The sequence below is a fragment of the Pocillopora verrucosa genome, chromosome 5 (genome assembly GCF_036669915.1).
Source record: "Pocillopora verrucosa isolate sample1 chromosome 5, ASM3666991v2, whole genome shotgun sequence".
Classification (NCBI taxonomy): domain Eukaryota; kingdom Metazoa; phylum Cnidaria; class Anthozoa; order Scleractinia; family Pocilloporidae; genus Pocillopora; species Pocillopora verrucosa.
In genome coordinates, this window is record NC_089316.1 from 10,881,989 (window position 1) to 10,908,567 (window position 26,579).

The window sequence follows — 26,579 nt, forward strand, 5'->3', positions numbered from 1 at the left end:
ATGATAAGGAATGTCGGGAACAACATTTTACCGATTACTGTGAAAACAGTGGATGTTGTATGATAATTTAGAAAAGACCCCTATGACCTAATAACTCTGTAATTATCAATCAGACATAAACAGCCTTGTCGCAGCTAGTACATCTTATTTACAAAGATATCGTCAAGTCATGGTTTCACCAGCAGTGTGATAGAAACCAAAGTTACTCTCAATGATACCCATAATGATAATTGTCATACGTTTACTTGCTTTTTCTTTTCTGATTGGCCGAAAGCGTACAGTGAATTTTCGAAATCAGCCCCTGGGACGTCATCTAGCGGCAGATTATGCAATTATAATCATGTCAATGACACTCAAGGACACGGGTAATCATGTCATGTATGACCGCGGTGCATGATTCCTAAGGGTAATCATGTCAAGTTCGTGCGCTTTGTGCTACTTGCTGATTTGCATATTTTTGTACATTTAGAAATAAATTATCGGTTCCACTTGCTGTCATGACCTTTTTTTCGGTCTAATGTATAATAAAACAATTACTAGGTTCGGTTTTTGCGATATCCACTGAATAATCAAGGTCCCGGTAAAGGTTATCAGCCTCAGCCTTAGGATTCTGCTGGTAACCCCTCACCTCGACCTTGATAATTCTGAATATCACAAAAACCTAATCCAATAATTGTTTATAACGATGGAGACGACGATGACGATGTTGACAATGTCCATGACGATGGACAAAATAACGATGACGCTGATGGTGATGATGATGACGTCAGTTAGTTATTCTAATGAGCAGAAAGAAATATATTCTCCTTTTCTGTGGCAGAGGTCTACCTGAAGTTGCTTAGTATGTCACCCAGATAGTACGCGCGCTACAATTGATTATTTGTATGTTCCGTGACCTCCAGCACGGCCTCCTAAAATTTAAAAAGACGGACTGGCGTTTACTCAGCCAAAGTTATAAAGATGGTATTTTCCTTTCGTTCTTTAGTAGGCTTGGGGTTCATCACTGCGATGATTACTCTCATCTTCACCATTGTGTGTTTTGCTATGTTGTCAAGGATTTCCACGCTTGTCTCGGACATATCTTTAAGCCTATGGCAAGCACGATTTTGTAAACACCTTTAAATGCTTCCTGACAAAAGATTTTAGTCTTGCCTTCTTCCAGCGTCCAAGCACGTACTGACAATGGCATCTCTTGCAATCACAGAAATCTGCTCTGTCCAGCTAAACCAACATGGCAATCTGCCCACATATTGGCGACGTCAATCTGCTTTTTTCACCGGGTTTCATTTCCTTTCAAGGTGTTGACCACGATGTTTAGTTGCAAAGACGTCCGGTGTTTTTTTTAATAACTTAAAAAGGGGGCAAGACAATCGACGATTCATCAGTTGTTTCAGAAACATTTTTGCACACATTATCCCTAACCCGAAATAATGATTAGGAATGGCCGCAAACAATTCCTTTGTGGAACTGCAATTGGAATGGAGTTTTTATGAGAAATGGAACAGTCATTCTATAAACAGTATATAGGGGAATCATGGAGTTTTCTGGCTTTATCTAGAGCTAGGAACAAAATCGGAATATCCCTCAAAGAGGACGACCCACCGAAGAAACGGCTAATATATGGAAATAACAATATCAGCAAAATGAAAGGAATTGTTTTGATGTCCTGTGCCAATTTTCCTGTGCCCATTTTCGTGCGCTTGAATGATTTTCGGTTCTCTTCGAAAACAATAATGTGATAAGTGTACTAGCCCACGACGAGACATCGGGCATATATCTGGGTGTATGATCGCTAGCCTACGAGCAATTTCTCATCGGCCTGGGGGATTTTTGCTCTGTAAGGGTTGAATGGGACAAGGCTCTTGGAGGCCACGAAACGCTCCACCTCTTGGCCGGAGCGTTCCGTGACAATCCAGAGACTAACTCGTTATTGCGTGACTCAGAAAACTGTGAACCGCTTTGCCTCGATAATGACAGGTCAGTTGCTTACTGACCAATTAGGAAAGTGAATAAAGGGGATAAGTTTCTAAAGAAACTGTGGTGCTGCATCGGTGGGAGAGTGTAGCAGGTAATTTAGTCTTAACAACTTCGCAATCAGGAAAAAGTTTAGGAAACGCGTGGAAGCCTCAAAACCACAAACTAATTACCGCTGTCGTTTACTGCGCCTGATTGGCTTTCCCTTTAGAACGCAATAACATACGATAAATATTTCTGGATTTCATGGTTTACTGAGTTCACAGTAAGGCTGTTATCTTCTTTCAAAAGAGCCAGGAAAACTATCTTGTGCCAACGGCTGGAGTTTCTACAAGAACTCGTGTTTTATGCACTCCTCTCATGCCGTGGAACGTGAGTGGGGAGGAGAATCCTCTTACTGCACTGACTCCTTTGCACGGCTGGCTAGAATCTCATCCGATTCAGATGATGATACTCTGCGCTTTATGAGTGTTCTATCTAGGCGATCCTTCTCACCTGTGGCACCCCTCCCTTGTCCTTTCAACGTTTGGGTTGGATCATCTTTGGCTTTTTGCCCCTTTGGTATAGTCTACGAAAGGAAACTCCCATCCCTCAAAGCAATGACGAATATATCTTGAAATGAGGAAAGGATGATCCAGGTACCTTTTAACTACTGTCTAAGATCATAGGTGCATGCGCTAAGTAAGAGAGAGACGAAAGAGAAGTGGGGAAGTTGTATTTTGATCCCGAAGCATGAGTTGAGTTTAACCCTTTACACCATAACATCAGTATGTATATTCTCCTTGTTGTTCTGTATAAAGTTCTGAGGTGCTGGTAAGGAGAATTTGTGTAACAAGCAGGAGCTTCTGTACTTGATGATCAGGGGTGATATTGTAAGGAGAAATTAGATGCTGATCACTCCAAGGGGTCAAAGGATTAACAGAAGGCGGAAGTAGATACCTTTGTACACTTATAGCAGATGAATATGCTGTGTTGTAAATACGATTAGCTACAGAATATGTTCTTGGATCTATGTTGGTACAATTGACGATGATTAGATACATATTAGACGAGGCAAAGAACGATCTATCCCGAGAATTGTCAAAGCTGCGATGTCATTTATCTTCCGAAGCCAATGAAAGCTGAGGCGAATAAGACAAAACAGATTGTTATGCATATCTGAAACTCCACCCTCCCGGGATAGCGTAAAAAATTTAGAACCGTGCCAACAATTGAATAGTGTGACTACAATGTAAATGCTTTAACACAGGAAATAGCGTTGCAATTGATCAATGAAGTACTGTCGCAATCTGGCTAAAAAGATTAGACGTTAAGTTAGCGTAGAGGGGAAATTTCCACGATGAGATCTGTGGTTTGTAAACTTTACTTACACGTTGAGTTAGCTTGTATGAGCAGATTCCACGATGAAATCTTGGCTGTACAAGGTTTAATGTTAATTCTGTGTTAATATATCAACCGAATTAAGGAATTACAATACATATTGTAAATTCAAGTGACTTTCATTCAATGCGAATAATTTCAAATCAATTTTGCCCCATTTTCCTTTGTCAGATCTATCCAAAAGGATCATCACGTCTCTAAATGGAACGGTTAATATTAGGGACTGAATGAACTGGTTCTTATCGAAGTTTGAATTGAGCGTAGCAAATAATTTTCCAAGTAACATCCTGCTCACCATAATCGCCAAATAATGATGAAATGGTCGCTTGACTTCAGGCTTATATTTCTGAAGAGAATGTTGTATGGCTGTATTCAATGTGCTGTTGACCTGTAAAATAACAGGTTCTTGAACTCTCAGGAAAGTAAGCGAACAATATCACCTTTAAGGCATTGTAATACGCATATGCAGTAAAAAAAATAAGCGGGTGAGAATTTGGTAAAAACTAGATTTATTGCATTTATACAAGACTCCTCAGAGTGTCTCCCGATCCGGAAGTTTTGGTGCATTTTCTGCAAATATTTTAATCCAGCTTTTAAAAAGCTCTCCCGATCTGGAAGTTTTTGTGCATTTTCTGCAACTCCTTTACTCCAGAGTTAAAAAAACCTAAACGACGTTCTTTCAAGGAAAGTAAATTACGATTTATTTTTACAATTAAAATTCTGTTTCACTTTGCAAAAAAAATCGGAATTAATTAATGGAAGCTCTCTAGATGGGCAAAACGAACTCATAAGTTGCATGCTGACACCTTCAAAGCAGAAATAACAAAATAGGACAAACAAATTTTGTACAAGAAATAATTAAAGCTCTTGACTATTAATCTTACTGAATAACGTTCAGGAAGATTCCTTGCAAAAGAAAAACTATTTCAACATGGAATAAAATGGTTTGTAACTGATGAGTTCAAAATACGTGAAATAGTGCATAACAGATATTTACAAGAAATACAGAAACACGTTTTAGTCGCTAGAGATAGCACAGTAAATCTTAGGCGTAAATGATTGTGTTCGAAGATCGTAAAATGGTTAGAAGTTTTGGTCTTTCCGGATTCGATTAAAGCACCCTCGGTCGAGCACATGCGCAGTCTTAAAAAAATCATCGTCTTCATATCGCAGTAAATCGTGTTTCTGAGCCGCACCCCATCAGATTTCGTCATAGTTCATGCAAACAAGGCCAGCACCTAAGAGAGAAAAACAGGGAAAGAAGAAATAACCGTAAATAAACTCCGTCTTAAAGACAGTGAGAAATAACAAACTACTTTATAAAATAATTCAAATAGTACGCGCGCTCTGATTGGCCATAAAACCAATTTTACATGAGCGTATGTAAACACGGTTTTCGTTCCTCTTTCATTAGTTATTTTATAAAAGAAATGTAAAATGGTTTCCGTGTTTACATAGCCTGATGTAAACACTTGGGAGGTTGGGAGAACACGCGATAAGCTGGAAACCACTCCGCTTCACGTCGTGGTTTCCTACGCTTATCTCGTGTTCTCCCAACCTCCTGCGTGTTTACATCAGGCTATGTAAACACAGAAAACATTTTACATTTCTTCATTAGGAGAGTATTCCGCGTTCAACTTAGGTCAAGTAATAGTGCACGCATGCGTGTTGTAAGCTAGGAGGTTTCGGTTTTTCGGTTCGCCTCGTCTTCGTCTTGCAAAATATTCTAGCGGTTTGTAATTAAACTGCTCGGGTAGCCAATGAAAACACAGGATTTGCTTCATATTTCCCACGAGCGCTGGCAGCTATGCAACAAAGAATGATAAAATAATATCTGAAGAATCAAACAAGACCAAAAAAACAACAAAGGTTGCAACAAAAAGTATACTAAAACAAACAAAGATGAAAACAAATAACGAGAAGGAGGATATGAAATTCCGTAAAATTCAACAAGTCCGTTAAAGTATCCATCCGTATGATCTACAGTCTTTTTAGTGCCAAGTTTCACTCTTTACACCCTTATATCAATATGCACATTCTCTATACTGTCCTCTATTCATTTCCTAAGGAGCTGATAAGGATAATTTGTTTCATAATCAAGAGCTTTTTTTAAATGATGATCATTTCCTTTATTCTCGTGACCCAAATGTGTGATTCGTGGATGATATTCTGAGGAGAAATTAGGTGCTGATCACTCTTAGGGGTTAAGGGGTTAACAAGGTACAGTAAGTAAATCAAATATATACATGAATAAATACATTGGCGACCAATGAAGCAGATAAATAGAAACATTTTATTTATTTATTTACCCATTCATCGACCTAATTCAGTAGCACATGCAGTTAGGCTTTAATTTCTACACGACCGTGTCAGCTATCTTACCTTTCACTGGTGAGACAGTCGTCTACTTCTTGGAAGATGTACCTGGATGAGCCTTACATCCGATCCATACAGGCCCACGGCGACATGTAAACTGTTCAGGCACACGCCAAGACAATTAGGTCTCTCTTCAATATATAACGCAGTCAACTGTTCCCCTGAAATTACATCGAACATTCGAAGAAAGTTACCGACATCCTCCCTTGAACTGACGATCAACGCTTGGTTCGTGATAAATTTAACAGCCACTACATCACCCTTTTCGAGTAACTTGCGGTTTAGTTCTCCTGAGATTGCATTGTAGATCTCTACGGTATCTGAGGTCCATAGAACCACGAAATTTCCTTTGGGAGAAAATAAGCCTGCTGGTGGGCAGCCTTCAAACGACCGGATTTTGCGAGGCGATGAAAGCGAGGCCTCTGAAAGGTTAACAACGTACTTCTTATGAACGTCCAATTTGCCTCTACGTTTGCAGGTTATCTTTTGGAATTTTTTGTTCATCGCTAGGATTTTCCGCCCTTCTTCATTTCCAATGAACTCGGAACGGCCATCCGAGGTAGATAGGACAAAAGCTGTACCAGCTTTGGTCAAACAAGCTACTTCTTCTTCTGATATAGGTAGCAACTCAATCCCACGTAACCTGTTCCACCGACGTTTACACTCCGTCAATTCAAAGTCCCAAAACTCAACTCTATCCTTCACAACAATAACACCATCTTTCACAGGCAAAATCGAATGGCCAACCACGCAGTTTTCTGTTTTCTTATTCCAACTTGAATATTCCCATACAGTCACTGTCGCTGGACTCCCACTCACCACATATACATTCTCACCATTAGTAGAGAAAGCAACATCCTCAACGTTCGTGTCTGCCTTTTTCTCGGCGTTTTGAATTTTCGCGAGATTTATCAAACTCACGTGTCGAAGAGATGGGCTACTTAATAATGCACGTTCGCCGCTCTCTAACCTCAATAGCAATCCGATTTTCCCGAAAGGAATAACTGTCGACAAGGCCGACGTCAAACTTCCTGTGGCATCTCCTTCGAGGAAAGGCCGCACAGCCCCTTCGAGATCGAAAATACTTTGTGGACTAAAGTAACTCAAACTTTTTCGGGAATATCTATTAGTAATAATTTCGCAGCGAAAACAGCGCCCATTAAACTCGCTCAGACCAACAAGAGCATCACTCTCCACGGAGAAAGTCATAAATCCCCAAGGTGACTTTGTCCGTATTGCATCTAACTCAGTTAGTTCATCCTGTAAATCAAACAGACGTAGTAAGCCCATAGAGTGGGAGACTGCCAGAAGATTTTTATCTGGAGAGCACTGAAAACAGACAATGTCTTCATATGTGGTGATGCGAGACATTTCTTTCCCAGTATCCAGACTCCAAATGACCAGGCGTTTCGAATCGTTTGGACAGTCTGTAAGTATCTTAGCGTTGTCCCCTAATAATATACACACAGAGAATTTACACTCACTCGTGCTGAAGAGCTCTTTCTGTTTTCCATCAATGGTATAAACTGTGGATAGATTTCCAGGCAGTATATGTTTTCCATCTGGATGAAAGGCAACAGATCGATAAAATGAGGTCGTCTCAAAACGACTTCTTTTGGGAAACTCAAACGCGTCACTGACAGGAGGGTAAGTGGGGGGAACATCTGCAGGTCTTCTATAAAATAGACCTTTGGAGTACTTTTCCTCCACGGAGACACGTTTTCTCCATTCTCTTATACCTGTCTTTAAAGACCACAGCTGAATCTCTTGATTAGCACATTCACACACCATGTAATCCTGGTCTGGTGAAATATCGAAACAAAGCACTTCTGATGAACAGTGGAATCGAGCTTCCACAACTGGCTGCTGCTGATTCTTGTTAATCAGCTCCATATAACATATTTCATCATATTTCTCATTCAAGAGTTTTTTAGCTTCTGAAGATAACACCGATCCGCTCTCGTTCACCATAGTCTGCATGAAAACATGCGGAAGCTCCATCAGCGACCAACTGTTCTTCCGCAGAATGGACAGCACAGTTTCCAGGGAACCTTTCGTTTCTCCACTCAACGAGTTAAAGCTCTCTTCGTTTAAAACACAAACAATATCTTCCGTCGCCACTGTAATATTCACACACAGCTTTGCATAGACAAGCTCTTGGTTTATCACATACTTCCTTACAATGTCCTCAATGCCATCTCTTCTTGTAACCTCGTCGACCTCTAACATGTGTCGAACACCATGTTGTAGGGCATACATTGTATTGTCATTAAACTGCGCGTCACTCTGAGATTTCGCAACTCGTCTTTGCACCAGAATGTCAAATTCAGCAGCACAAAGTTCTGCAATAAGACGATGGCCTTCACTCTCATCGACAATGAAGTCGTGCACCCCATAACAACATTCATCTGTTAACCAATCTTTAATGGACTTGTGAAAAATGTGAAGACGGTCACCTCGAACGGGAAGAAGTGAGGAAACACTGTTTATAGCTTTCAAAAGTTTTCGTTTATTAGCCATTACGGTAGTACTTGAAAGCAACAGCCGAGAAGCAAAGTCGATAGGCAAAGGTTCTCTTGATGCGGCAAGAGCAGAAAGGAAATTCAAAAAAGAGTCTTCCTTGATGCCAAGCTCAGTCATGAGCTCATTCTCCAACCTTTTGAAATAGCGATGGTAGACTGCAGAAATTCCTAACGGTAAGTTGCCCTTTTCGTCTCCTTGTTTAAGAACTGATGGATTCTCTTCGATGTATAAAAGAAGAAAGTAAGCATACAACATGAGCCCTTCCGACTTTTTAACTAGATTTTCCACAATGTCATTCGTGTTTTCTGCTTCTGGTATGCATTCTAATTTCTTTCCAATGAAGCGCTTGATGTCATTTTGATTTTGCTCATCCTCTGCTTCCAGCTGAAACGGTTGCAAATGTCTTAATGTTTTTGCAATATTCCTCTCTGGTCGGCTTGTGACAAGAAATCGAATCCACACTGGAAGCTTGCAAAAGTGATTGGCAATGACCTCTAGTAACTCATTCCGATCGTGATAGTCACTTTCATCCAGGCCATCTATAACTATTAGCATGTTCCTTCCAGGGTCCTTAACGCTGCTGAAAGGCTCTTTAAAGAGAAGGGCGAATAACTCCTCAACCCCCATATCGTTGAGATCCTTACCCGTATTTCTTTTCAACTGTTTTACAAGAGCTAGCTTAAACTCCGGCAGAGCATAGCATATATGACAGGCCAAGGATTGAAGCATTAACTGAGGCTTCCGGTAACGGACGTTGTTATGTTGAATGAAGTGACTTCCGCATAGACGGCCAGCCTCTTGCATTCTCTTGCAAACAACGGCGGAGATGACAGATTTTCCCATTCCTGCGTTTCCACATATAACAATCACCCGGTTTTGAGAGTTTCTGTCGTCTAACCAGTCTTCGACTTTGCTAAACACCCATTCACGGGTGTCTTCTTGAAAACGTTGGACGTGAAACTCGATGTCTCCTTTGAATTCAGACTTAACGAGGTTCCTCAGGCACTCGTCTTCTTGGCTGCCTGAGTTTCTTCCTTTGCTAAGTTCTCTAACGGCAAGCTTCACTTCCTGTAGACCAGTTTGCAAACTTTCCAAACGCTCGTCTTGGCTTTTAGCAGCGCCTTCAATGGTGCTTTGTATTTTTGTCTGAGTCTGATGCACTTCTCCGAGCACTGACTTACTATCTTGAAGCGTTTTGTGATCTTCTAGTAAGGTTTGACGAGCATCTTCAATACTACGCTGTGTTTTGTTCTGAGATCGATGCACCTCCACCAGTATTGATTTGTTTTCCTGAAGCTTTTCGTGATCTTCTAGTTGGGTTTGACGTACCAGTTCAATACTACGCTGTGTTGTATTCTGAGATCGATGTACTTCTCCTAGCACTGACTTGCTATCTTGAAGCGTTTTGTGATCTTCTAGTTGGGTGCGACGTACCTCCTCAATACTACGCTGTGTTGTGCTCTGAGATCGATGCACTTCTCCTAGCACTGACTTGCTATTTTGATGCGTTTTGTGATCTTCTAGTTGGGTGCGACGTACCTCTTCAATACTATGCTGTGTTGTGTTCTGAGATCGATGCACTTCTCCTAGTACTGACATGCTATCTTGAAGCATTTTGTGATCTTCTAGTTGGGTATCACGAACCTCTTTAATACTATGCTGTGTTGTGCTCTGAGATCGACGTAGTTTCGCCAAATCAGATTTTATTTCTTCTTCACTTTTAACCCAATTAGTCAAAACGTCAAGATAATCGTCCGCGCCACACTTTTCTTCTTTCAATAGATTTATGTCTGTTTGATTCAACCCAAGAGCAACAAGAGTACCGCTAATTTTTTTCCATAGTGAGGAGAAAGTGGGCGTGTCAATGCTAGTGCTAGAAACGTGACCGTACAACTCATTGCGAAAGAATTTTAAGCGAATGATATTTGCTCCCAAAGATTTGTCCCCTGGAGATGGCTTTGCGAACCACCCTTTGCGAGGAGGAGGTAGTCCGCAAATGTTGGTGAGAAGAACAATTAGGAGAGTGATATCAAACTTCTTAGAGTCTGGTGCTGCTCCACCACATGGGAATAGTTTGACCCACTGAGCTGGACGCAGAACGCTTCTCCGACGGAGCTCATCCAAGACCAAAAAGTGGGCCTTAAGTCCAGCAGAAAGTCTATTCGATGGGTGATAGCGATCAAAAATAGTCCTCAACACTGTTGTTCCACCATCGATGAGAAGTCTGCTCAACTTGGATCCATTTGTCTTCTCGACGGAGCTGGCTAAGGGCGACGGTGCGTCAGATGCCATTTTGTTCCAGAGTACTACGGACTTATCCTCCAAAGTTACCTGTGGGGCAAAAGAGATAATTCCATGTTCTTTGTAGACCTTGAAAAAATTATTCAAAAGAATTATTTAAATACTAAGGAATTTCTGGTCAATATCAAAATGTCACCGTTAGCAGATCTTTTTTGTTCTGAATATGCCAAAATCGCCATTTAAATGACATATGTCACAGAAGTCATCTTTATTTAGGGTTGAAGAAAGCATTTTCCTCTTCAACGAGTTCTTATGCTGATTATCACTGAAAACCCTTCACAACAATGGTAAGTTTAACTCCGAAGTCTATCCTAACGCTTCATGCTCAATGACCCTTTCATAAAAGATCTTATTCCAGTTTCCTCAGCCACTTCTGAGTATCACTACTACACCATAGAGTGCAATGTGGAGCAGAGTTCCCAGTCGCGACAATTTACTCATGCACTTGTGAAAAGGGTTTCTAGCATTTCAATTCATTTGAGATTCCAACTGAAGCATTATTAACTAGACGACTTTCTCCCTCCCAAATCTACAAAGTTTCATATTTGAAAGAATTGGTTAATATACTTTCCAAATTATGAGTGCAGTGTGACGCGACCGTAGCATTATGGCAGGTTTAAGTTCTTTCTCCACCAGCGCAAGATTTTCCAAACATTAACATGGATCTACACCTTAAGCTCTATATGTAGTTGTGATCATTTCCAATGGAATAATCAAAACCAACTAAAAGACAACACCTGGAATTTACAATCCTCTTCCCTAAATTAGCATTTATTTAAATAAATTATAGTCTACATTAAAGCAATCACAAGTTTTTTTTCATGATCAAGCAAAGACTAATTCAAATTCCTGTTGTCCTAAGCATCTTCATCACTATCACTATCATCATCATCATCAACATTATCACCATTGAAAAGTCACGTCACATTACATGTACATTTAACATTACCTTTTGAGGACTTCAACAGGCACCCGATTACAAAAAAGTTATATACGACTGTTTGGCATTTCTGAAGAGTTAAAAAACAAAATCATCTTAATTACTCTTCTAGAATTTATATGAATATATATAAAGGAGCTAGTTAGCCTATAGAGTACGCTTGAGTTTGGTGAATATGAAATGATAATACCACTATTGGCTATCTATTATGTCCCCAAATGGCACATGGCAGATTGTAAGATGTGAGGGAAATTAATTACAACTAAGACCTCATAAGGTTGACCTCATTACGCTTGGCAGAAAGCTCATTTAGGCACCAGTGTATTCAGATGCATTTCATTTTAACAACAAAATCGTTTCGCATAAATTTTTAGAGCAGTTAGGAGAGAGTGTCGTCAATTAAGTTAAGATGTTAGTTTTTAAACTGGGTTGAACCATGCAGTATATCCTCCCCCTGCTTGGAATGCACCGTGCCCAGAAAAGCAGGGATCACTACCTTAGAGAGTGACTCTGCATTTGGTAGGTAAAAAGGTTAAGTCTACACTCAAGCTTATTGTATATCCAGTCCAGCGAGATCCCTTATCCCAATTTCTTCAGCAAGAGGTAACTAAGAGTATTACCACCCCTCCTGGATGGAAGGAGGGACTTATACTCCTGGGTGGAGAGGCACTGTGAGAGTTAAGTGTTTTGCCCAAAAACACAACACAGTGACCTTGTTTCGAACCCAGCCCTCTCAACCTGGAGTTTAGCACCAGGCCAACCACTCTCTTTATTTGAGTCCTATTAATTTTTGGAGGTTCTTTGGTACTTTACCCTGTAAGTGACATCAAGTTCCTTTAAAGCACTGAATAGAACTAAAATTCATGCTTCTGACTACTATTCTGTTTTATGGGGGGATTACAAAATAGACCAAGATGCCTCCTGGCAAGCTGTTTAAACCATGTCAATCAGACACAACAGCAAAACCATTTCTACATTGGCAGTTATACAGGAAGTCTCATTCATACTCCCATGAGGGAATTCCTTGGTTTTGTAATGGATCTGCACAGATTAAAAGGTGCTCATCAGTACCAGGCCTTTAGTAATTTGCCAAAAGACAATAATGTGCCTTGAGCAGCCAACAGCTGTAGATCTCTTGATCCACACAAGGAGAAGAGATCCAAGGAACTTGTTTTAATTATCACTCATTTTTTAATTATAGATTTACATGATCAAATTAAATCTAAGTGCAAGTTTTCATGAGGACTCAGTGAAGTAAGTAGAGGAAATACATTATCAAATCTCCTACAAAAGCTTGGAGCCAAATGGAACCTAAGGATTTAAGGCTAGCTACAGTAAAAACCTAGGTATATGGACCTAGATTTTCTCCATAGGTTCCACTATATGGCTGCCACAGGTAACTTTCAGCAACAGTTATAGACAGTTTTTAACACGACTTAATGATTTATTCCATTGCAATCTCAGATAACAGTTGGTAGAATCGATTATAAAAATAACGAGCGAGACCCTAGTACAATTTTAATTAAACTGAATACGCTAAAACTAAATACACTTAGGAAAATTACTACGAAAATAACAATGAAGCCCACAAAATACCAAAACTCACATTTGTCGCAATGCTGAAGAAATAGTGCTGAGTTTCTGCTGAATGGCGAAAAGGCTGCATGTAGTGTGATATGAAGAAATATGATATGGAGAAATATGATATGAAACATAATCGAGGGTGGACTTACTAAGTAAAACTAACAACTAAGATGAACAAAACCTTAGATACTTGCTACATTATGTAATATGTCATTGCATGGTGCACGCAAACATTTTTACCGCAATCAGGGTCGTTTGTTTAAAAAACAAAAGACAAGAAAAATAAAAGTTTGTGATCTATAGATGGTGTTTCCTGTGTAACTAGGCTACCAAGGTTCTTAACCATGTTCTTAATTAAATAATAATAAATAAAAAAAAACACAAAAAGCAACTTGTATTGGTGGGTGTGGGTGTGATACAGTAAAAACCTGCATAAAAGAATAAGTGGATTTAGAATACTCAGCAGGCTGAAATTTGGTAAAAAAACTACAACATACATAAGAACACACTCAGCCTGAAAAATTAAAATTGTTCCTATATAAAGAAATTGGCTGCCAGCTAGATTAGAATAACCTACTAGGGTACAGTATTACCCTAAGTAGATCAATATATGTGCTGGACTGTTGCAATTATAGAGTTTCACAGCAGGTATGGGAATTTCCAAGCTATGTTGAACAATTGGTTTTATTTAATAAGCTCAGTTATGCACGCATTCTGATTGGTTCTCACTTATGATCTATTGGAGGACAGACGTATAGATGATGTCATCATTAAAACTTTTTTCCGTATATTTTAATTCGTTATTATATAAAACAATAGATTTCAAGTTGATGTGCGTCTGTTCAGTAATAGATCACAGAGGACGTCAAAACGTGGTAAGAACATCAGTGACACACTTGGCTGTGCCTCATGTGCCACTTTTTTGTTCTAACCACATTTTGACGTCCTCTGTGATCTATTACTGAACAGACGCACGGCAACTTGGAATCTATCTGTTAATTAGACTTGGCTGATATATGTAACTAATGACTGTTACCTTTTGTCAATAACATTCTTTATTTGCTGCAGACACAACATGCATGGAAAAGACAGATAAACTGAGCAGCGCCACAGTTAACCATTTCACCCCTAAGAGTGACTAACATCTAATTTCTCCTTACAATATCTCCCCTGAATCACACACTAAGATCATGAGCATTAAGGAAATGATCAAAAACTAGAGAAGCTCTGGATCTTTAAGCTAATTCTCCTTGTCAGCACCTCAGGAAATGTATAGAGAACAGTATGGAGAATATGCATACTGATGTTAGGGTGTAACAGGTCAAATGAAAACACTGCGACAGATCAACAATATCTGGACAACCATATACAATTCAAGCACTCAGCCTCTACCACACAGAACTTGAACAGCAACAGCTCAGCATCTAGAAATACAGGTACGTCGAATATTTTTGCAAACATTAACAACTACTTGGGTGAAACAAACATGCAGAGAATGGCTAAGAGTCAACAGCTTGAGGATATGCCATGTGAATCGGCTGGTGTTGCACAAAGTCAAACTCAAAGGTGAAGTAAGAATCAAAGGGGATGAAAAAAGTCAAAGTCCTACACTGTCAATTTCAAAAAGAAAACACTAGATCTTTTGGATTCTCTGAATTAAAAAAAAATAATTACAACACAGTTGCAAAGCAACAAGGAGTCACCAAATCACTGGTGTTTAAGTGGGAAAAACATAAAAGCAAAATTCTGGCAGAACTGACTCTGAACAAGATGAAGAAGAACAGGTGCTCAAGGCCATTGAGACAAAGGAGGAGGAAAAGATCCCAACAAACACAATTTTTACTTACCAAGTTTAAACTACAGAGAGCAGTAGCAAGCAAAGTGTCCAAACTTTGGTTCAAAAAGAGAATGAAATCGAAAATTGAAGCATGCTATGACGCACAAGAAGCTACAAAATTTAAAGGAAGCAGCAACTGGTTCCAGAGATTCAAGAAAAGACACAAAATAGTACTGAGGAGAAGGACCGACAAGAAAAAAAACCTGTGCAGATTATGGCCACGATTTGAGGATAGCCTTGAAAACACAAAGGAGAAGAAATAAGTCCTCTACTATTGACCCAAAGTACAGGAGATGGATGCCTAAAAATAAATACAATATTGACCAGGTTCCTGTCCCATTTGTAAATAAGCAAGATAAACAACAGGCTACTCTACAACTTTGTATTAGGGCTGATGGACAACAAAATGTTAAGCCACCTCTTATCTTCAGAGGAAAAGGGCACATGGCCACAGAGGAGAAAGAAAAATATGACAAGAGGGTTGATGTGTATTTCCAGCAAAATGCCTGGATGGATGAAGACATCAACATGCAGTGGGTCCAGGGCACACGTATTCCAGGAATTGGGAATGACAAAGGTCACAAAGTTCTATTTTGCTTCCAACAAAGTAAAACATTCCATGAAACATACAGAAATAATATCAACACTACAGTTTACATGCTGCCTGAAAACCACACTGACAAAATCCAGCCCATTGATGCAGGATGTGGGTGGATGATGAAAGTTAAAATTGGTGCAGCAATGGAAACATGGCTAGAAGAAGAGAACAATCTTGATAAATGGCAGGATAGACTTTCAGCAAAGGTAGCAGGATCTTGATGACCTGATGGACTGAGGAGGCATGAAATGAGTTTAATTAGTAATGATGAGACCTTTTTCCAGACATTGTTTGAGAAAACTGGCTGTTTGCTAACAGCAGATGGCTCTGATGATGTAAAGATCTCACCCAGAGGTTTGAAAAATGAACAGATTTAAATGGATCTGATAATTGGACTGGAAATTCAAGAAACTGGATACCCTCATTTTGCTCTCTCGGTTTGCTTGTAGGATTGGAGACCAGTCAATAGTTACATGGAAAGAGAGAAGGGGAGGTGGTGCATTTCAAATTTGCTTGACTTTTGCTGGGTTATGAGTTGTTTATCACCAGAACTGCTACCCCTCCCCCAATGTAATATTACTGTTTTGATTAATGCAGTTAAGGTTACTTCCATCCATTAATTAGTTAAACTATTGTACTTGACCATTGGTAGTCTGCGCAGTCTAATAATTTTTTGGAAACAATTTTAAGAACACCTTAAGAACATTTTCAGGTTAATCTTGCAGAAAACACCCATTATGTAAGAACAAAATTAGCCAGAATCCCCAAACACATCTTCTTTTATGCGGATTTTTACTGTACAACACTGTATGCCAGCCTCATAGTGCTCTGCTTTACAGGGTTAACTTGTACACAGAGTCAGATCTGTTGCAAAGCTATGGATGTATTGACAGTACAGTTACGTATTGTGGTCTTATATGATGCTGGTGTTCTGCCTAGTTTTTGTTACCTTTTTGTATCCCATGCAATGTGCAGTATCAAATTTGAATTAACTCTACATTCTAAAAATAAGAACCTATATTGTGATTTTAGCCAAGAATGGTTCTTATAAGAGGCGCATCACCTGGAGAATTTAGCCTAACAGGTTCTTAAATTTTATGCTCTTAAACACAGGTTTTGCTGTATTTATAACAAAGACACACTTCTTTTGCTGTGAATTTACAAAGCAATCAGCTGTACCACTCACACACACCTCTAGCAGTTAAAATAAATTGTGAACTCTGAGTCAGGTGGTAAGAATATCAGTCAGATTTTCCTTGCATCAGTTACATGAACACAACACGTTTTGCTGTCTTTGAAAAATAATGGAAGCTATTCATTAACCCTTTACACAACAGTAAGTATATTCTCCATACCCCTCTTTATACATTTCCTAAGGATGATAATTTGACATCTTTACCAATCCAAAGCTGTTTTTGTTGGTGATCATTTCCTTTATTCTCATGACCTTAATGAGTGATTCAGGGGTGATATTGCAGGGAGAAATTAGATGCTAGTCACTCTCAGGGTTTAAAGGGTTCACCTGAATATCTAAACATGCTTTTAAAAGGAGATGATCTGGTTTCCATAGAAGACTATTTTAAGAATAATGACAAGATACTACAGCTAGTTCACTTACCAGACACTGTCTACAATTCAGTAAAATTACATCTTGATCTGAAACTTTGAAGCCTGGAACGTATGCAAATAAAAATAACCATTAGCCCTTTAACTCCCAGATCAAATTTGTAATTCTCCTTACTGTCAAGTATACAATTCCTTTAATGTTAGTTCAGAGAATTTAGTATTGGATCAACCAAATTATCCCCACATTGATATTTTTCTTTATTCTCATCACCCATGTGGTTGATATTGTATTGATATTGTAAGGAGAAATTCTGTCTTGGTCACTCATGGGATTAAAGGGTTAGAAAAGACAAGGGAAAGGGAAAGGGAAATAAGAGAGCAAAGACTGAAATCAAAATTGATGAACATGAGAGTAGAAGTGATCATTGCATGGTCATAGTCACTGTCCAAGCATGAATAAACATTCTGAAATAACAATTCAGGTGGACAGAAAATAATACATCCCTGGTGTAAGACAAACCTGGCAGTAGAAAAGCTTAATTTAATTGTTAACCGAAATTTAAAAAGCCTGTGGCTTTTTTACAGAGCACAAAAGCAGAGCAGTACTTGCTGCAGGTTTACATATGTGATTCCTCTAAGGGTTCAAGATCAATTAGCCACCATCACAATTCTCCCCACCTACCACATAAAGTCAAATGGCCACCAGTGGTGATTTGTTTTTTTACATTGTGTGTAGCCTGTCATATGAAACTTGTATCAAATGAAAGCTAAGATGTAGTACTGTAATATATTGCAAAAAGAGAATGGGAGGAAGAGGAAAGTTATGTGTAGCCTCTAAATTATGGAACATTAACTGTTACAAAAGTAAATGAAATGAAACTTGTTGATATCACGAACATTATGATAAGTTTGTGAAAAGCAAAAACAGAGTGATTTTTGCCTTAATGTTTTTCATTGACCACATGAGATGAAAACTAAGATGTAGTAATAATACATTGTAACATTAAAAGCACATTTCAAGTTCAGCAAAGTTTGCCAAAACAGATCAAACCAAACTTATATCACATGAAAGCCTAGACCTTGAAATTTACCCCCATTTTTAGTTTTGATGATGCAAAATTGAGTGTGTGCAAAATTTTCCTGAAAGGGACTTAACATCCTCTAGGAGTACATGAACAGCAAAGATATCAAACTTTGAATTCATATGAATAATAAGTAGTATATTGTCAGTGAAGTTCCCTTAACAATGTAATGGCTATGTGTAAATTCTTCAATCAATATCATTATAGAAGGAAGTATAATCATTGAACGGTCTTTCACTGGATTTCTTAAAACTGACTTCGTGATTAGGGAGCACACCTTAAAGGTAGATCCCAAAACACCAAACAAAATTTTGCCTGTTAAATTTCCCCAGTTCTGGGGCAACTGTCAATGAGTTAACCATGCTCAAATTTCCAAAAATACACTTTGCACTGGCTTCAAATTACTTTCTTTAGGTTTAGTGTCTTGACTGTCTTATGAAAAGAGGGTGTATGTAGTTGTAGTAAATGAAAGCCAAAATAGGCACTGAATTAATATAATAACTTATGTTCATTTTTTATGATTTGATTTAGATTTGATTTTGTTCAGTTTTTACTTTTCTGAAAAATTTCCCCTAGTTTGTGCACACTTTTAGTTTTGCTTCCTGAAAACCAAAATTTAGTTAAACTTAAAGACTTACGCTAACATATGATATACAGTAACACTCATTACAACAAAACTTGTGTTATAGGTCACGTTAACATGTGGTTAACACAAGGGAAGCAAGATCTGTTTTTTGTACACTTCAATGTACTTGTGCATGCCTTTAAGGTTGTATTATACTAAGTTACTACAACTTAGTTTTCACTTGATGTAAATTTCATGCGGTTCAGTAAATGTAATGGCAAAAATCACTTGGCAAATTTCACTTGGCAAAAATCACTCAGAAAATTTCACTTGGCAAAAATCACTCTCTGGTTTTGCTTTACACAAGATGATCATAATTGTCATGATATCTACAAGGTTTATTTCATTTAACAGTCAACATTTCATAATTGACAGGCTACACATAACTTCTTAGTCCTTCTCCCATTTTGCAATATACTACTACACTTTACAACTTCATGCCGATTTAAGTGCATCATTCAGGAATGGGTGTTACAGCTGGATTTTGTGCATAGAAGGCTTGATTTATTCCTTTGGGTATCCACTTCCACATAGAACCGCCAAAAGCGTAATGACTAAGTTTGGATTCATTTGTTCTGGAAAAGGTGAGATCGTGTTATAATGTTGAGAAGTGATTTAGCAGTTGTTGCAACGAGACATCAAAGTTATGTTTGTTCTTGAATATCCTCACCTCGAACTTTTTGGTTTTATAGGCCACTCTGAGGAGAACCAAATTATCTTCTTTGAGAGTTATGTAACAAGTGCAAACAGAGGATAGTTATAGATGTGGTAGGTAAGTTTTTAATATGAATTCACATGAATGGTTAACCTTTGAAATTATTCCATTCCAGTTTGGTTTCAAGTCTGCTGATTCATCTATCAAATTTTGAGGCCCACTAAATAGTTTTTTTTATTATTTGTACCCCTCTCACCTGTCACTTCAATTCATGCTACTAGATTTCAGCACTACTTGTTTTTCTTCATAATTTTGCTCAGGATAATTTGGAAATAGTTGTTTTTCCCCTTGTTTACTGAATATTCATCTCAATTATGACAGTTCATCTCTTTTGAGCACCACCTTCTCAGAGTTGCAATGCATTTTGAACGGAGTTATCAGGAGTATGGCAAAACCATGAAGAAGCCAAGTGACTCAACAATGAAGTTGTTTATGATGAGTTCCTATTTATCCATGAAAGAATGAAATGAACTCAAACTAGTCATTTTCTTTTATAGCAAGAGCATGAATTTCTTGTCTTAGTTTTCATTGGCACTGATCAAAAATTTCAGACATAAAAAAAGTGCAAACCTGAGCTGTTCCCAAATTTTTTATCTCTGACTTCAATTCACATATAATTTTTTAATCACAGTAAAAAATGACAATGACAACAAATAACACTGAATAATACAGTAGGAAAGCATCATGATGTTTCATTTTGATAAATTTCAACATGAAGTTATTTTAATTTATTGATGAATTGATTCACGATAAAATTTAAACAGCATCCCATTCTTTGCATTTTCACACAGGGTTAAAGAAATGTTCCAAAGAAAAGCCCTTAAATTGTTTAAAGCCTTGCTAAATTAAAAGTGAACTGAGTCCTGAAATCTTAGATAACTTGCTCACCATTGTATTTCCTTTCAAGAATCCAGAATAAATGAAGTGGTAAATTTTCAAAAATACACCAAATAAAACAATGAAAGGGACCTGGTTATCCTGGAAATGAGTTTTGAAATCATTCCAAACAGCATTATCCTGTGAATAAGAGCACAATTTATGCACATCCCAGGTGTTTTGATCGCAACAGGAAAACCAGCAGTAATGTCTTGAACATGTTGGGGAAAACAGCAATGCTAACACTGGAAGTTGAAATAGAGTACTGTGTCCAGACTATCTACATGTTTTCCCATTCTGATATGACATTCCCATCCTCCAGCTAAATCTCTCTCTTAAGCAACCTTGAGCGGCAGCATCTACAAGTGTATCCTTTTTGTTTTGACAGATCAATGACCTCTAAAAAATGATTGAAACATTTCCCACCTTCAAGTTTTTTGGCTCAATGTTTTCAAGTTTGATTTTTACTTCTAAAAACAGAGCATTTTCAGAGCTTTAAAGAGACTTTGAGTGAGCATATTTGATGATTGTAGGCCAAAGTTTGCATTTTACTTCTCATTATTGTTTTAATTTATGCACAGCCATCTTTAACCAGCACATGAGAAGCATGTATTCCGAAGAATGACTGCAGACATTTTATGAATTTAAGTTTTTTCACCAAATGTTTTTAATTTTGGTATGCATAAAATAAAAAATGGCATTTTGCAAGCTTTTTAGGGAGACCTTTGAACGAGGTGCATGTGAAGTGTGTTTGCAAGTTGTGCATTCACAAACATTCCGATAAGCCTGTGCTAGATCACAATCAAAATTTACAAAAGTGCAATTTATGAAAATATATACCTTCAAGTCTGACACCTCTTGACACATTCTTACAAATCTGAAATTCGTCAGAAGCATTTGAAAGCAATTACTGGAGGAAGTGTTTGTGGGACAGGTGTTCTCGTGGGTTATTTTTGTCAATTAACTCCAAACTTCGAATTCTGTTGTTTACATTTAAATTATTGTTTTTTTCTGTTGTGTTTCACTGCTGTAAACACAAAGGAACAGTTCCAAAAGCTGTCAGGCCGATGACAAAATTAAATTCTTGCCATTTGTTGTTTGTGTATGCAAGACAGTTTACTTTACGTATATTTTACTATTGAGGTATACTGCCTTTCAAATTCAGTGTTCCTTGCTTTGTGGTTAAGAAATTAGAAGCAAAAATTTCGGATTTGAAGCTATTGTTTGTTTTTGGACGATAAACAAAAGAAAATTGTCACACATTTCATCAAAGGGTGTTCTGATTTCTAGAGCAGTCTTACATTTCTGAGTGAAATCTGACAAACATGGGTAGACACTTAAATCGAGGTGAAGTTGTAGTGATCTTAGCTTTCACTCGATGTATGTTTCATACAACAGGCTACACATAACAAAAGTCAAAACTCGCTATCAGTGGTGGCAAGTTTTATGGTGGCGAATTGACCAGATACCCCTCCAAGTAGCTACAGTATGTTGTAATCACCATCCATTTATCTAGATTAATACAATCCTTGTTCGATTCTAAGCCTAATGGCATCATATCAGCAGTAATTCTGTGGATGACAGATATTTTGGGCAACTGTCAAGGCAAGACAAGGCCCCTTTGCCAAACACTTTTTGTCACCAAGTATGATATTTGCTACACTGAAACACAAATGTTGAGTTGATTCCTCAGGAAAAAAAAAGTTATCAAAAAATTTTGTTAAACTTTCCTTGAATGTTCCTTACCAATGTCTGTTTTGAAAAGTACAATTTAAAAGATAGGTCACCATGCTTGTGTAGGAGATATAATGGGCCAAACTAACCCCATTTATGCCTGTACCGGCACTAATCACACACATCATTTCATTTGCTCACAGGGCATTTTGCTGCAGCTGGAAGCAAGGGATTTTTAAAAGTAACACTTTTTTTTCATAAATTTCCCCAGTTAAAAGGGGATAACTTGTACACCAAAATTATCCAAAAAAAGTACAGGTCACTGTGCTCATTCAAGAGCAAAAGACAATTGTTCCTCTTAACCTAGTCCATTAATTGAAAAACAATACCGTGTTCTTAGAATGCATGCACACTTATTTGCCTGATCACATGATTTTTATGCCCAGTAGAAGATGCACCTTGCAATACTGAGGAATAACCTTAAGGAGGCTCCATAAGGTTTTTGCTCCATGTTGTGACAAAATGTTTTTCTAGAAAATTTTTATGTTTTTGCTTTTCAAGGTCACTGAAAGCCATCAAAAGGCAATGAGCAAGGTTGGGACTATTTTTTTCTGTAGTAAATATATCCAAAATGGTCTTCATCATTAAGCTAAGGCTTCAAGAGGTGAAGTGCTCGCCAGCAATAATTTAGCTTGGTCTTCAATTTTCTTCATTTTGCTACAGTCAAATCTTGTAAAAATTTTCACAATTTGTCAAAATTGTGCAGCCGATCCTTGAAAAGCTGAAGAAAACAAAATGGGTTACCGGGCAGTTTCTTCGCTATTTGCAACTTTGTGTTTTCCTCCTCTGTCTCAAATTTCGTCTTGATGAATTTTTTTTGATGAATTTTTTTATCAACAGGCACTGGAAAGGACACAAATATGTTTAGTGGTCCAGCATATCTTAGGAAATTCCTCTGAAGGAAATACGATGAATCTTATTTGAAAGATCCCTATTTTCTTTGTTGCAAAACATAACGTAATGGAATAGAACTTTGCCAGGATCGGTACCTAAGTATGGGTAGCCTTTCGAATCAGTCACCACTTAGCAATTTTTTCACCATGTTTTCTTTTTGGTTGACCTCTTTTTCAGGTGTAGAAGGCCTATGAATATTACAGGTGCAGTTGCTGGAAATCCTAAATTCCATCACATAAAAACTGTACTGTGTAAAAGTGTTTCTAGCACACCTTTTCAGATAACAATCTTGTGATCGTATCAAGCCGCCATGTTTTTTTATTTGCATGTTGACACTTTCAATGCGCGTGTTGTGTTCGTACCCAGATCTCGCGCGGTCAAAAACCCTGTGTTACCCTCTATGAGCTCGCACAGGCGAAGTCATATATTGTCTTAATGCATCATCTCACTTCGCCATCGGCAGCACTGATGTACGAAATTGACTGAATAATATCATAAGTTTGATCAATACCCCTTTTCTCTCGATAAAAAATATAATCAAACAACTTTAATTGATAATCAACTTGGATTTCTTGACTTCCTGTCTGTCACCCTCGAACGCTGCAAGATAGTTCTTCCACTTTTCACTAGGGTCAGTTTCAACCGAAGCACTTCCAACCTTACGAAAGCTCTCCTTTACAGCAACTCGTGCAAATCCACAATTAAAGAATGACAGACATTTTCGTTTCACACGAATACACTTAGCTCGTTATCGAGTAGTACCGTTGTTAGGGAACAAAGCCTTGAAGAGTTTCAAGGAATCAGTGTGCGTATCTCGCGATAACTTTCAAGTTTTGCGCCAAAATTGTAATTAAGTCTCGTTATATGATACTACTTGGGATAAAATTACAAACGTTCTTTATTCTTACCGCCCAAATCAACAACCAGTATAGTATCTATAATCTTCCAAGACAAATTTGATACGCGATGTGGTGTTTTGTAAGTGAAAGGGTTGTTGCGATCGAGATAATCGACATGTTTTTAACAACCTTCTCAGTAAAAACAGGAGAATAACATTCGATCGAACAATAGTTACAAGTCGGCGTAAGGATTTTAATGAAGTACCCACTGGGTTGAATCGAAACCCTTGAGAAGAGGAGATTCAATAACTTGAATTCCTGCATAGTTACGAAGGTTATCGACAAATTACGGATGCCACATCGATGCATCTAACTTACCATTAATTCATAACTTTACTGCAATTCTGTGAAACAACAGCTTCTTCTGAAATGACACGGTCTGAAACCTGTGAGAATAGAAGCAACATTCTACATTGATAAAGGTTTCAACAAGAAGGGAAAGGTGGAGATCGATTTATGTTGAGAGCGGAAGTGATTATTGATTACCGACCAAACGGCCAGCCAACCCCCAAATTGCACTTTAGAATTGATAACAATTACTCGTTTAGACAAACCTGGCTATGGAATCATCTGACTTTCTTCCCGAAATCTCGACAAGAATTCACTTACTACAGACGAAGACGCCTACTGCGGATTGGCTGGGATGGAATGAAAGAGAAACTACTTCTGGGACTTTCCCCTGTCCCAGAAGCCTTAGGAAGTAAAATTTAAAATGGATTGGACTTCTGAGCTGTGGATCATACAGCTTTCTTGGCATCAACATCGTCTCTCACCATTAACATTGTTACAAGTGCAATGCATAAATGTAAATGTCTAAAAATATTGAAAATACTCCATGAATTCCCATTTTCTTGTGCCTTAAAGGAAAAGGAAGAGCCTGCTAAGCGTTTGACCGACATGTTCATGTCGGTCATATACGGTTAGTATCATTTGGTTACTTTTAAAACATGTTCACGTATCATTTGTTCACCTCTGGCCGCTGAACATGACAGTTCCATGAAAAGCCCAAGGGATTTAAGCATTAGGCCTCTCTTCCTATCGGTTTACCGGCAGAAAATAACCCACGCGAAATATTGGAAGAACAAGGCCATTACGCTAGTAATCCAATGGAAAGTGTAATGTTATGCATTTATAAAATAAACATAATATGTTTCAACTTTCCTTAGGTTTACCGGTGCAGTAAACGATAGGTCTTTTGACCAGTCAGGGAGCGCCTAGTATCTCGAGCTCAATTTTATTGTAAAATAACGATAAGTTTTGTCGCGATCGAGATAATTGACATGTTTTTAACAACCTTCTCAGTAAAAACAGGAGAATAACATTCGATCGAACAACAGTTACAAGCCGGCGAAAGGATTTTAATGAAGTACCCACTAGGTTTAAGCAAAACCCTTGAGAAAAGGTGATGCTTTAATTTGAGTTCCTACAAAGTTATGAAGTTTATCGACAAACTCAGTTTAATTAAGGCCTGGGTCACCCTGCTTTTAACCCATATTTTTCACAAAATTGAGAATAACTTAGCTATTTTGCGAGGGATTTTTCTCATACTTGGCAGAAATGTATATCACTACCATCTCTCTCGGACTGAATTGTGGCAGCGTAATATGATACTCTCAACAGCCAAAAACAGTTAATTTAGGCGCCAAATTCGTCGGTTGCTTTCTTGAGCAAATTCCCACCACTAAACACAAGGCAAATCAAAATGCAGTTATCGCTATGAATATTTGAAACGTTTTTCATTGTTTTCCCACTTGGAGTGGCTGCCAAAAAAAAGAGAGACGTGCTAGGCAGATTAAATCAAGTTTTGTCTCTGCGAAGCTGCTTCCTCTATCATGGTTTTCGCCCGAAAACAAATTAGCCTTTATCTGGTTCCAACCGCTATCAACGAAAGTAATCCCACAGGTTCCTATTTATTTGGAAAAAAGACAAATTAAAACTGTTTAAGAGGTGGGAATTTTGAAAACTCGCAGTCACGTATTCAACTTAGTGTCCGCCATTTTGACACGCGAGTGTTCAGAAGCAATAATTTAACGGCTGATACACTACCAAATACTACTTGGAGCAATCTAAGAAGTAATACAGGCAAACTTTGTATACTTTTGATGATATTTATTTCTTTTTCTCGTTTTCTGAGGTCGATTGCATCTCTGTAAATCCAGGGTTAGATCGCCTTTGACAGTTATAATAAAACACAAGAACTTCATGTGTTTGAACCAGCTTCTCGTCTCTTAACTTGCAAATTTGGGCTGTAAGAATAAAGAACGTTTGTAATTTTATCCCAAGTAGTATCATATAACGAGACTTAATTACAATTTTGGCGCAAAACTTGAAAGTTATCGCGAGATACGCACACTGATTCCTTGAAACTCTTCAAGGCTTTGTTCCCTAACAACGGTACTACTCGATAACGAGCTAAGTGTATTCGTGTGAAACGAAAATGTCTGTCATTCTTTAATTGTGGATTTGCACGAGTTGCTGTAAAGGAGAGCTTTCGTAAGGTTGGAAGTGCTTCGGTTGAAACTGACCCTAGTGAAAAGTGGAAGAACTATCTTGCAGCGTTCGAGGGTGACAGACAGGGTTAGGGTTAGAATGTGAATGGCCACTTTGAGAAAATATTTAAAGTAAGCTTTGCTGAAGCACAACAAAAGTGAAGGAACTTCAGCTCCAAAAAAAGA

General features: G+C 38.2%; 1 protein-coding gene and 1 pseudogene across 1 annotated transcript; one reads left to right on the top strand and one right to left on the bottom strand.

Moving 5' to 3' along the window:
• Positions 1-3,813: 3,813 nt before the first annotated feature.
• On the bottom strand, positions 3,814-25,887 carry LOC131780426 (uncharacterized). The gene is made up of 7 exons (XM_066166935.1): positions 24,459-25,887; positions 24,223-24,290; positions 17,132-17,184; positions 13,101-13,154; positions 11,504-11,564; positions 5,737-10,584; positions 3,814-4,592 (listed from the first exon to the last, which is right to left on the bottom strand). Exon 6 carries the CDS (start codon positions 10,543-10,545, stop codon positions 5,740-5,742), a length of 4,806 nt encoding a protein of 1,601 aa, XP_066023032.1. The 5' UTR covers positions 10,546-10,584; positions 11,504-11,564; positions 13,101-13,154; positions 17,132-17,184; positions 24,223-24,290; positions 24,459-25,887; the 3' UTR covers positions 3,814-4,592; positions 5,737-5,739.
• On the top strand, positions 13,689-17,123 carry LOC136280705 (tigger transposable element-derived protein 6-like; annotated as a pseudogene).
• Positions 25,888-26,579: the final 692 nt, after the last annotated feature.